At 46.2% G+C, this 12,816-nt stretch overlaps 5 protein-coding genes across 5 annotated transcripts; 2 read left to right on the forward strand and 3 right to left on the reverse strand.

The window, feature by feature from the left end:
- Nucleotides 1-5,268: 5,268 nt before the first annotated feature.
- SERLADRAFT_451137 (uncharacterized protein) lies at nt 5,269-5,820 on the reverse strand (the record flags this gene model as incomplete). Its single annotated transcript, XM_007320744.1, has 1 exon — nt 5,269-5,820. The coding sequence occupies one exon, from the start codon at nt 5,818-5,820 to the stop codon at nt 5,653-5,655; it is 168 nt and encodes a 55-aa protein (XP_007320806.1).
- An 87-nt stretch (nt 5,821-5,907) lies between these two features.
- Nucleotides 5,908-6,240, reverse strand: SERLADRAFT_472836 (uncharacterized protein; the record flags this gene model as incomplete). Its single annotated transcript, XM_007320745.1, has 2 exons — nt 5,908-6,002; nt 6,056-6,240. Coding segments are annotated over 2 exons (231 nt in total), but the record flags the coding sequence as incomplete, so codon positions are not given.
- A 603-nt stretch (nt 6,241-6,843) lies between these two features.
- On the forward strand, nt 6,844-7,188 carry SERLADRAFT_395184 (uncharacterized protein; the record flags this gene model as incomplete). Its single annotated transcript, XM_007320746.1, has 2 exons — nt 6,844-6,995; nt 7,086-7,188. The coding sequence occupies 2 exons, from the start codon at nt 6,844-6,846 to the stop codon at nt 7,186-7,188; spliced, it is 255 nt and encodes an 84-aa protein (XP_007320808.1).
- Nucleotides 7,189-7,524: 336 nt separating this feature from the next.
- On the reverse strand, nt 7,525-8,130 carry SERLADRAFT_472838 (uncharacterized protein; the record flags this gene model as incomplete). Its single annotated transcript, XM_007320747.1, has 4 exons — nt 7,525-7,793; nt 7,855-7,925; nt 7,948-8,066; nt 8,118-8,130. The coding sequence occupies 4 exons, from the start codon at nt 8,128-8,130 to the stop codon at nt 7,655-7,657; spliced, it is 342 nt and encodes a 113-aa protein (XP_007320809.1).
- Nucleotides 8,131-9,477: 1,347 nt separating this feature from the next.
- Nucleotides 9,478-11,754, forward strand: SERLADRAFT_472839 (uncharacterized protein; the record flags this gene model as incomplete). Its single annotated transcript, XM_007320748.1, has 7 exons — nt 9,478-9,680; nt 9,786-9,820; nt 9,873-10,033; nt 10,084-10,279; nt 10,345-10,534; nt 10,591-11,361; nt 11,433-11,754. The coding sequence occupies 7 exons, from the start codon at nt 9,603-9,605 to the stop codon at nt 11,592-11,594; spliced, it is 1,593 nt and encodes a 530-aa protein (XP_007320810.1).
- Between the last annotated feature and the right edge of the window lie 1,062 nt (nt 11,755-12,816).

The following is a 12,816-nucleotide window of genomic DNA, read 5'->3' on the forward strand; positions in this document are numbered from 1 at the left end:
TCTTAGGTACATAGGTATATAGATATATATGAAGCTAAGAGGTATGTCCCAGAGGGGTGACTGAAGTGTATATATTGAATAAGTGTGCTGTCTCCAATTGGTCAAGAACTCAGACACATTGCAGCTTGAAGTTGAGTCAACCGTTGGTAGCACTAAAAGGGTGTTTGCAGTGTGTAATGAGAAGGTGTTCAGTAATATCAGCCATAAATTGAATAATGCAACCCATGTCCCTTATAGACCGAGCAAAATGTTGCAACAACTCCAAATTAGGTATGTTAAAGTGATTAATTGGAGTGCTTGCACCCTGACATGCTTTTGCATCCAAAATGGACTGTTTATTGTTGTGGAATTCCCCAAGCAACACAGCCGTAGCTGCTATCAATGCTGCTGTGTGTACCGGGGATTGAGCTTGATATATAAAGTCCACAAGGGTGCAAACTGCATGTAAAAGAGCAGGTTTAACAGCCCCTGCAGCCACTGCTACAATTATCCGCTGAATCTCACAGTGTTTGTGGCCAGTTATTTGTCTGACATGTGAAATGCCTGATCTGTTACGATAACACAATTTTTGGACCTTTCCTTCATTTTTATTCTCCGCTTTAACCTTGTATACTTCAGCTTTCACACATGGTGCCACGCAGCACTTCCCTTTTTGTTCAAACTCCTCTTTCTTGTGCCGCGCTGCCTTCTTCTTATTTTAGATACAAGTCTCTCACACAGTAGAGCTGGTCATGCAGGCTAGGCCCCATGACATCATCAGCCACTGACTTTATCAACTGTACAATACATAAGTACAAATACTCTGTATTAGTATATATACCCCAATAGATCCAGGAGACTCCTTAGCGAGTCCTCCTGTTGTTTACCAACAAACTCTCTGCAGCTTAAGGGGTAACCACTCCCCCATCACTACCTTTATAGTGTGTTTTTGTGTGCGCCAGAGTAACTAACTCTTGGTTGTTACATGATCCAAAATGCCGGAAACCAACTCTTGCATGCAAACACTGATAACAAGCATCCAGCTCATCCCTTCCAATTGCCTCTTTACACCACAGGAGAATATGATCAGAGAAGAATTTGTGGCAAGTATGGAGGACTTTGGGCACCAAGAACTTGCAAGGGTCAGCAAGTGGCCAGTCATGCCAGAATGGATGATGGACACCATTAAGATAGAAAGACTTTGCTTTGGGTAGATAGTTTGCAAAGTCCCGGATGTCGTGCTTGATTCCAGCTATTGTGACCAGTGTCTGAGTGCTGTCGATGATGAGAACTGTTGTTAGAAAACCACACACAAAAACAAAGTAACACACAATCCTCCCAGATTCCACGGAACTTGTTTATGGGCTTTGCCTCCTAGAACAGTGGGTGCTCTGGTTGTTCATGGGGTGGTATGTATGAAGATCCTTCAAAGTAAAACCCAGAGATGTATGGGTGTGGGTTTTGAGGAGGAGGGATAGTTGGAATATAGAAAGATAGGGGCTTTGTGGCGAGTATAGACAAGCACTACCTTGCTAATCGTAGCACAAGGTAGGTTTGAGAACAACAAGATGACGAGGTTCCCAGTGATAGCAGGCTCCTGACGCACAAACTGTAGTGCTCAGAAGGACTCTAATCGAAAGGGATGACAATGACTTCAAAAGTGGGAAGTGACGATGACAGCAGTTGACAGTGGTAGAAGTGGGAAGTGTTGTGACCACACTGGACCACAAGTAGCAGTAAGAAGTGGACTTAAGATTAGAGAAGAAGTCTGGAATCGAGTTCTTGTTTTTTTTTTACAAGGTAAAATACAGGGGTTTATATAGTAAAAGAAAAGTAGGCTATGCACAGTATAGCTGTGCAAAAAGAATGAGAAAGAACATGAAGGAAGGAATATATGCTGACAAATCCTGCATAGGTAGTACAGGATAAGATTGTCAAAAAAAGGAAAAGAAAGGGATAGAACAATGAATGCTGTGAGTAATGTCACAGGTTTGTACAGCCATAAAATAAAGTCTAATAGCAAAAAGAGAGCAGGAAAATCATGATGTCATGGGAAGATACAGTAAAAAAAAGGGCAAGGCAAAACACTATCAGTATCAACACAGTTCCTTTGTTGTCAGTCAGGCATTCTAAAAAATATGTGTCCATAAAAATGATTCAAAAATCAAAAATAATTGCACTGTAAATAAATGTTCTGCTGAAAGAAAAAAAAACTGGAGCCACCGGTCCACCACCTAGTCCAAATCTGACAGTTCCATGGCCTTACCAATGGACTGGTTGTGTTGGACCACCTGGTCAAACGAGGGAGGGAGAGGAGTAGTCCCAATTTGGAACAAGTGAGTCCCAGGCAGCGTGTGGTAGGTGTAGCTGTAGCGAAGACAATGGACAAAAGATAAGTGTACCTAAGTGAATGGGACAGCAATGAACATGGGCGACGCAAGGGGATGAACCTTCTCCAGCTCAAAAACTACCCACCCACGCTCCAACCAGGCAAGATGAGTGACCGATGTTTTGATAGTATATGATGTTAGATTGACGTCATAAAGATGGACCTGTTGCCCTATTTGAACCGGCCGCCGGGGCTTTGCTGATATCAGCAGGGCACGTGGTAGTCGACGGATTGGCGACGGAGGCGGATAGGAAGTGGTAACATCAGAAATGGTGGGGGAGCAAAGAAGATGAGGAGGAGGAGGCTGGAGGTGACGAGGAGGTGAACTAAAATGGGGATCCAGAAACGACTGTTGGGTGAGAATAAAAACGAGAGTAAGGGACCCATGGTGGGGCTAGGCAAAGGAAGGGAAGTGAAGGAAATGACAAAAGCAAGGGCGCGATGCAATGTGTAGCCAGTGGCAACGCAAAAATTTGCCGAAATGCCGAAATGCCGAAAGTACCGAATGGAAAAGCAAAGGTGAGCGTGACTGGATTGCCTAATAGAGGTGGTGCTGATCAGCCACAAGTTTGAAAAAGGCAATATTAATTACTATTCCACGTGGCACTGTGCCTGTGTGGCGCAAAGGCGAGTCTTTTTGAATATCCGCTTCGTTATTGACACCTGTCCATGCTACCAATCAACTTTGGTGCATGACAGCGCCTAGACGAGGAGGGGAAGGGGTATTATTGCCAAATTGACATAATGTGGCTTGGGATGAAGGGGATGCGCTCTTCGAGGTACATGAGATCATTTGCTGTTCAGGAAGATCCGCTACCCATGCAATGAGAGGAGTATAAACTTGATGTGCACTCCCATTGGGGTCTCCCATCCAAACACCCGTTGAAGCAGCAGCTTTAAGGTTTCTTGCAACAAGGATTGGTTCTCAGTATGACAATCCAGGAAATTGGGCACAGGTAAAAATATGGTGCATAACCAAGCATGAGACGTGGCTTTCACTTGTACATCTGATGCAATGTTAGCAAGTGTCAAGAATGTCGGATGCATATCTATCCCCCCAGTCCCTTGAGTGACTGTAGTCTTGTCTGAAACACCAATAACTCCTATGATAGTGGACCCTTTGGGCAGCTCATCCTAGAGTTGTGTTAGTAATTGAAAAGAATTAGAAATGAGAAATCACCTATATGGTGCATGCATAATCTTCTGGCATTCATTCACCATATTCATGCAATCCTTGAGTGTAACAACCAAGAATTAGTTACTCTGGCACACAAATAGGACCAACTACAGGGATGATGATGAGGAAGTGGTTACCCTTTAGACTTCAACAAGTTAGTTGTGAGGATACAACAGGAGGACTCGCTGAGGAGTCTCCTTGATCTATTGGTTTATATATACTACTACAGGTTTGTTTGTACATGTGTACTGTACAGTTGATAGAGGCAGTGGCTGATGATGTCATGGGGCCTAGCCCATGTGACCAGCTCTACTGCGTGAGAGACTTGTAGCTAAAATAAGAAGAAGGGCAGCGCAGCGCAAGAAAGAGGAGTTTGAACAAAAGGGAAAGTGCCGCATGGCACAATGTGAGAAAACTACAGTAAAAGGTTAAAGAGGAGAATGAAAATTAAAGGTCCAAAAATGTGTTATTGTAACAAGTAGTACTGTGTTTTTGTGACTAAGTCCCATCCTCTCTTGGGAGGATTTGCCACCACCAAAAAATGTGATGAGTCATCCCAGCCTGCTTGCATGTGTAATATTCTGCTAATATATGACACGCGAGCTAGCCAAGCTGGATGGGTACAAGCCTAGAAAATCACTCTGGTAGAAGTGTTTAGATACTCCAACTGATTATTTTTACAAGAGGGATAAAACATTGGGGGGAATTTGAAGTAGCTGTAGTGAATGCACAAAAGTAGTGGTGACTTGATAAACTGCACCATGGCCAAACAGGCCCTTTGAAAGTTTTGCAAACAAAATAAATATTGAGACCCGTAGGTCTACCACTCCGGAAAAGCGTGTCATCCTTGTGCAGGGGCCATGCTAATCTTCTCTGTATCATTCCAATTTTTACGTATGTCATCCCGAAGGGGACATCTTGGTGTGGAAGAGAGAGCAAGGTATGAGAAAAATACAGGATTGTGTTTGGTAGACGGGTGGCGTATATATCCTAATCTGGTGATATATTAGATAAGCTTATCGTACGGACGCAGCTAACCCGGACATTACCGGTCGAACTAGTATGTAGTGCTAATCTGTTAAACTTGAAACTACTTTCCACACTGATCGCTTTTTCTACTCACTACGGCCACCATGGTCTACACTTAGGCTACATCATCTTCTCTGACATTCTTACCTGCCAACTCAAACAAGATTCATGGTAGGATAGTCGCGTCAAGGACGGGACGGAACTATGGCACGTCCGGATCTTCTCCTCTGCTATCATTGGACAATTGGCGTCCAGACGTTTGTATCTATTGTTCACAAGAAAAACAAGTGCGTGATGTTTGTCTCCGGCACACCGATACAAGAAAGCCGATAGCCTAGTAACAATATTGAAATTTAGAAAGGGCGGAGCTTCTCCAACGAGTGCATAGCGCATTAGAGTACCCGGATATTCGGTTTCTCTCGCCCAATGCTCGAACGGGATTCCGACTGGGCATCACCCCGAGAGTTGACATACTGACACTCTCAAGTTTGGGCCTTCTAACCATAGATACTTGCAATCCGCTCCGCTGTGCCGACGTATTGTCGATAAATGGAACATTGTGCATCAAACTTTGGGCATCGGGAATATTTAGATGAAAGAAGGCACAGGAGACTCCGAGCTATATTATTTTTATGGAGGCCGATGAGCGCTAGTGAAGCCAGCAATAAGTACAGCTACTTCTAACGAGGCTATCATCGCGAGTTTTATTTTTCATTTCATGGTACCGGTCTCCTCGATGTCACAAAGGCACTAACATGATCCTCAGCATACGTTGAACTGGCACATGGAAACTAACTATGGCGGCACTGGGGATGGCTATATCACGTTCAGTTGTTGGAGTATATCGATCCGGCCTGTCATTAGCTCGCACAAGTCACCGGGTTTGATCGCTATCAGCTCTCCCGCGCTCCTGTTCATTGTTTTACAGCAAACACTCGTCTCAACGTTTCTCCTGTCATACCCCAGAACAATAGGGTGTTGTGACCCATGATATAGTTTGATGTAAAGTGCTCTCACTTCATTTTTAACACCTCGATTCACAGTGGATGGTTGACATGACCACTATAAAAGTTTCGACCTATTCAAAAACATCTTTTTTCTCCGGTGCAGCTTCCTCATATGCTTCTCGAGACCGATCGAGCGTGAAGAAGCTGAAGTCCAGCCTTCTCGGGATAGTTCCCCATGGGGCAAACCAACCATCCAACGCTGGGCCTCGAACCATTGCGCCGCTTCTCCTCTCAAGCATTCTATGCGTTGCCATCCACCAAAAATACATATAGAACGGTACCGTACTCACCGCCCTCATCCTGGACATTATTTCACACGAGGCTAATATCGGTCTAATGTGTCCTCATACAGCCTCAATGCATCATTCCCATGGTACGTTTCTAACAAACGGTTCTTCTGATATGTACCGAAGTTCCTCCTCTTCTCGGATCATTGTTATTTGTGGGAGGATGGGAGGAAGAGAACTGGTATACCTGTGTGTATCCGGTGAGCTTGAATCCTTCGGTGGCGAAAGAAGGATGGGGAAAGGGGTTCCCCGGCCTTCTTTCGCCTTCCCCGCTCTCAATGTAGAAACGAGGCTTCCGAAGAGTGGGTGTTCTAGAACCGTTCATTCATGATACTATAATCTTACACAAGAAAATGAAAATCCAGTTTTGCACGAAGTATCATATTCTCACCTCGTATGCGCCCAGATAAGCCAGACTGATAGCCACATAAATAAGACCATGCTTCTACACTCCATGATAGGAACGGCGGTCACTTGAATAACAGGATAAGGGGTGATTATGGCACTAATGGTGGAAGTCATTCGCGCCAAACGAATTTAATTAATCCTCCGTTTCTCCATTTGTGACGGGATAACGCCATTCACGGGTAATTTCGAATGGCAGGCTGCAGTACGGATTCAGGACGTACAAGTGCAGTAGCAGCAATGAGACACACGTTGTAGGGGTCATTTGCAAAAAAAAACAAAAAAACACTCAAGGATGGTTGGTGGCGAGCTGTGAATAAAGTTGATGAATATGATAGATATGTCAAACTCAAACTACATGTCACATCCCATCATCATACCGCTACGTGCTGCACATTCCTCTTACCCGTCACCTGTGCCTCGGGCCTGATTGAATACGTAGAGGAGAGTGATGAGGAAAAAGAATGCAGTTAGACAGACGCCCCTGAGGTCCGGATGTGCTGCCGTTGACAGGTTTGACAGGCCTGGAACCCTGTTGATACGCACAATGACCATATATATATATTACGTATGACAGGAAAGATGGTACTTTCACCGATAGCAACAGGCGCCGAGGCTATCGGATCCAAAGATGTAGATGTTTTATACGTATGCCCTGTATCAGTGATCGCTGGGGATAAAGGGATCATGGAGAGCGTTCGGAAATACCCAAGGACAGGCGCGTATGACAAGCGTACAGGACAAAGAGATGAAATGGGCTATTGTTAAGAGGAATCGACGCAGAGATGGGAGCTGGGCTACCTGTATGGAAGGGAAGGGTGCGAGGATAGGATCAGCGCGACGAAAAAGCCCTTAGGATTACCGTTGTCGTCCGAACGTGCGACTTGGGAGAAAGATGGACGGGCAAACGGCTGAATGTGAGAATGTGAGGCGCATCTGAGCCGGTAGGGGGAGCTACGAGAGTGTTGAGTGTATTGCGTTGGAACCCGTAGACCGCCGATAACTGTACAAATAACTGCAAGAGTCGAGGTCGAAGTAGGTTTGGTTGGTGATGTGAATCAAGGCGGATCTTTGATTAAACCAGGATGCGACGAGGATCAGGCTGCAGGAATGATTTTGAGTAGGACAATTGCTAGAGTTGGACTGGGACACGGTACCGTTACAGCTCAATAGAAGCGAAGCGTGGTGCATACATATACATGAATAGGGATGTGACAACGACACTTGGATCAGGGGATTTATATTCTTTAGAGTGACTGGGCAGTGAAGCTTTAGTTTCATTAGTGTGTCCTCCGGCAATTAGGTTTGGTAGGTTTACTAGTAGGCTTATACAGAAGGAGGCCGAGCGTTTATAATTCATCGACCCTCGGTCATGTGGCCATCATAGGCCGGGATCACAGTAGCTGACTTGCGCTCCGCATTCTCGTAAGTCGAGACACGCCAACTTACAGATGGTGATCACTTGAAGTAAGTCACTTGACCTGCATGGCACAGATCTAAGGGTGGAAAGAGATCGTACTCTAAACTGGTAATAAGTTGGAGTTTAAACGCATGCAGACTGATTTTCCTTTAAAACTCAACTGGTTAGTGGAAAGTTGTGGGATGATTTCCCCATGTAGCGGCGTAGTGAATTCAGGGCTCGGGTCAGGGCGCTTTCTTTTGCTGCAGTTTTACTCCTATCAGAGTAGTGATTGGCGTGACTCGAGCCGTTGTAGAATTATTTTGTGGTGTTGGCTGCACGATGAAGCTGACATCACTGCTTCCGGTAGCAGGTGTGATGGTATCTCGTTCTGCTAGAAGATAAAATAAATAAAGACATAGGCAAATATTAATTATTTACATACCAAGAGAGCACATATCGAAAATCTCGGACACATCATGCAATTATTTGTTGTGAAACTAGACATTACCGATTCGTACAAGTTAAAAAGTTGAAGCACAAGGCTCCTGTTGCGCTGTGTGCATTAACGCTTGGCAGCGAGCAAAAAAGGAAAGCTGAGGAACATGGATGTCCCTGTGGGAGGCTATAGGTAACTTGTTGAGTTGAGCGAGCGTTGAGCCCGGCAAGCAGCGCACAATGTAGAGGCGCAACCATCAAATGACCGAGATATGATGGAAGGAAGCATAAGCGGTCCCCACGTTGTGGTAATTGTCAAAAAAAAGCGGGGCATGATCGAATATCGATCGCGGGTGTAGCGATGGTGGTGAAGTTGGAGAGTTCGCATCGTATAGAGCTCTATTTGACTTTTAGAGGGGACGTGGGCTGATTCTGAGGGTTTTCCGCCAGCTCAAGAGACAGTGATGGTTGAACCATCAGAACTAGGTCCACCATTCTACGTAAAATGGAGAAGTATGACAGACTGGGAACCAATAGTAAATCATCGATGATCGACGATAAAGATTGAAAGAAAAACATAAATGGGCCCATCAAAGAGACTGGCAGGCTTTGGGAAGTGCTTGGGATGACGACCTACATCTATGTGAGTAACTAAGGGAGTCAAGGCGGACATTGGCATAGCTACTCCGTACGCATGGGAGGGAGAGATGTAATTACAAGGAATAAGCGAGATCTGGACAGTGACAAACGAGTACGTATGGTACCACGGGGAGCACTTGGGGTACGGGGATGGGGTCTGAGAGACTCGGTCTTTGCGGAGAGGGCTGGGCAGAATGGTGCCTAAAATGTAATGGGATTGGTTATTGGCGGTCATTGGACCATAGTTCGGAAGAAAGGAACGGGAAGCCTGGAGAGAGAATGCAGGCTGATACATGTGTTAGATATGAAAGTGTTATTTGATGGGAGCTGTCCCGTTGCCGGAAGAGCATCACTGCCTTCAAATCTTCCTCATCAAGTGTCCAAGGGAGAAAAAAACGCTGAAAGACCTGGAGAGATCCTGATCAAACGATTATCCGGCTGCTAACGGAAGTGATCCGCCATATGGCAGGTGGTCTAGGATGGAGTTTCAGTTTGCACCCTGGTCCAGTGTGTCTGGCACTGGGTGGCAGTCGCGGTTTCGCAAGACATCGCAGGTCAGAGCCAGAGAGAATGCGGGCAGGAGGACTGCAGCAAAGACGGAACTGGGGAGAGAAGAGACTGAGGATGATCCGAATTGGGAGTGTCGCGGCGCTTGTTCTGTTCCTGGATCTCGATCGAACGCGCGGTCGAGGTGCCAGATTCACGACATGTCACAGACCCATTTCTGTGACGCGTTACTTCTCTTTGCTCTGGTCGCTTCAGATTTTGTATATAACCCAGCGCAATGAGTTCCACGCTGTCCACATCTTTGTGCTTCGAACCCCTCTCTAGTCCATAGCTCACCTCTCTCACAATGCCAGGTGGTCCAGCTGCTACAGGTGCGGGTATCGGTGCAAATGCACCAAAGAACGCCTTCGCTGGCATTCTTATGGTATGTCTTCTCTTCCCTTCCCCTTCTCCCTCTCTGATCCTCTTTCTAGACGTAAGATCGCATCTATATCTTTACTGCTCTTGTTCACCTTTTATTCCTTTTCTCAGCGCCTTTGCCGCCTTTGGTGGTGTTCTCTACGGGTCTGTCTCTACTCTCCCCCATCCCTCACAACACTCATTTCATCCCTCTCAGTTATGACACAGGCACAATCAATGGCATCAAATCCATGTGTAACTGGCTCGAAACGTTCGGACATGAAGTTCCAGTCTCCACTCTCTACCCATGTGGTTACACCATTACATCTTCCCAAGAATCTCTCGTCGTTTCTATACTCTCTGCCGGAACTTTCTTCGGTTAGTCTCACTTTTACCGTCATGCATCCATTTCACTCATTTCATCTCAGGTGCTCTCCTTGGTGCACCCGCGGCCGATATCCTTGGTCGTAAATGGGGTATCATCTTCTCCGGTCTGGTTTTCTGTATCGGTGTTGCCATGCAAACCGCATCAACAGCCATGCCTCTGTTCGTCGTCGGTCGTGTCTTTGCCGGTCTCGGTGTCGGTCTCATCTCCGTTTTGATTCCCATGTACCAATCTGAATGGTATGTTACTCTCGTAACGATGCCCTCCCATTTTGGATGCAGACTGACTTGTAAACAAAAACCAGTTCTCCCAAGTGGATCCGTGGTGCTGTTGTATCTGCCTATCAGTGGGCTATCACCATTGGTCTTCTCCTTGCATCTGTGGTCAACAATGCCACCCAGGCTCGTAACAACCACTCTTCGTACCAAATTCCGATTGCAGTACAATTCATTTGGGCCATCGTTCTCATGTTCGGCATGTTCTTCCTTCCTGAGGTTAGTGGCTTGCCCTATCGATAAACCTGTGTCTCATCTTACCTCTTCTGCCTTAGTCTCCCCGTTGGTTGATCAAGAAGGGCCGCGACGCAGATGCTGCTATTTCTCTCAGTCGTCTCACGTCACTCGATGTCAACAACAGTGAAGTTGAACTTGAGCTCGACGATATTCGTGCCAACTTGAAATCCGAGGAAGAGTTCGGCAAGACGGGCTACATCGACTGCTTCCGCGGTGGTCCCACCCAGATCGGTTTGCGTACCCTCACTGGTATTTTCCTTCAAGCGTGGCAGCAGCTCACTGGTATCAACTTCATTTTCTACTTCGGTACCCAGTTCTTCCAGGGCGCTGGCATTGGAAATGCTTTCCTTGTCAGTGTCGCTACCAACATCGTTAACGTTTTCATGACTCTCCCTGGTATGTGGGGTGTCGAGCGTTTCGGTCGTCGTCGTTTGTTGATTATCGGTGCCATTGGTATGACCGTCTGCGAGTTCATCATTGCCATCGTCGGTGTTACTGTCCCCACAGCTAACAAGTCTGGTCAAAACGTTCTTGTCGCGTTCGTGTGTATCTACATCGCCTTCTATGCCGCTACGTGGGGTCCTATCCCTTGGGTTGTCACCGGCGAGATTTTCCCTCTCGCTGTCCGTGCCAAGGCTATGTCGCTCTCCGTCGCATCCAACTGGCTGTGGAACTTTGCCATTGCTTACGCCACACCATACCTCGTGAACCCTGGCGCCGGGAATGCCAACCTTGGAGTGAAGGTGTTCTTCATTTGGGGTTCGACGTGCTTCTGTTGCATCGTCTTCTCTTACTTCTGCATTCCTGAGGTGAGCTCTCAGCTGAGATACAGTTTTTACTTTTCTACGTTATCTAACGAGTTACCGAATTCTCTTTTCAGACCAAGGGTCTTTCTTTGGAGCAAGTCGATATCATGTACCAGCACTCTTCGCCCATCAAGTCCGTCCAGTACCGCAAGCAGCTCATTGCTGCCGACGTGCATGCCTCGGACCCAACATCGATTGAGAAGGCTGATGAGCAATCCACTGATGAAAAGGCGTAAATAGTAACCGCACTCGTAAGGCGCATACGGTCAGGGTTAAGCCCTGCCATTTTAGTAGCAGTATTTCACTCACTAAATAGTGAATTTGTGATTTTTACGGGTACGATGTGATATACACGACCTCTTAATTGATAATACGATTTTTTTTGGCTTCCCTGCATTGCGTTTGGATTGACTGCTGCACGCATATGTTTTTCCAACCCATCAACAGGAAATAGAAAAAGGTCCGAGTCGGTGTCTTATAAAATAGCCTGTGAATGATGGTCGTATTCTTGTGAACGCGCAGCAACCCCTAACATATCAACTGGGCAAGGGCTTGGCGAATCAAGCCCGCGAAATACAAACAAGAAGCGAAGTCACTGGCATGTGGTTCGCATCCTTATCCCACCCCACATTAAGCAATACAGATATGCCTACCCCGTTCTCTCTGAAGATGGGAAGATGCGGCGGCTTGATTTATTTAAATTCGAACCTTGATGTCGAGCTGGAGCCTTTCCTGGAAACTTGACTGAGCATCCCACGCGCGTTTTCTCTACACGGGATCAGCGCTCAGCAGACCTCAACGGATTCTATTCCGGCAGGGTGTTTAGACAGGCTTGGGAGTGTACTTGCTTCGGTGTATACACGGAAAGCATTGAATAGGAGTGGTTATTTTACTCGGTGGTCGAACGTTAAGCTGTTGATTGAACCTTGTAATACTTGGTTTGCCGAGTCATCGTCCTGTTACTATATTACGGCATGCATAAACGCGAATTCATAAAGAAGACTCCATTATGGCATCGTGATGGCCGCGTTGAACACATTGTAGCCTGCATTCATTCATTTCGGTGGATGTGCGGAGACGCTGGCTAGTTTCGATACCATGATTTGGGGAGAGCTGGTTGCATGTAGTAAGCTAGTGCCAGTAGGACACTGAATTGAGTTACGAACGTGAATAATTCGTCTGAATAGCTTGATAGGCGAAATGCCATAGAATTGAGAACTAATACCCACTGCCATAAGCGTTGTCGAGATTTTGTCTGATGAGTCTGAATGGTCTGATAGATGAAGCACTTCGGATTTGATATCGTTGCCTGGTTTGGACTGTCCAAACGTTTTTGGGACCTTCTTTTTCATATGCATGTGTCAAAAGCACAGCGCCTCTTGTTGCTCAATGGAAGATCGAGATGGAAGAGCTATCAAGACCAGTCGGATTCGTTGTTCTGCGCACTGTCCGATTGGA

The sequence above is a fragment of the Serpula lacrymans genome (assembly GCF_000218685.1).
Source record: "Serpula lacrymans var. lacrymans S7.9 unplaced genomic scaffold SERLAscaffold_10, whole genome shotgun sequence".
Taxonomy (NCBI): domain Eukaryota; kingdom Fungi; phylum Basidiomycota; class Agaricomycetes; order Boletales; family Serpulaceae; genus Serpula; species Serpula lacrymans.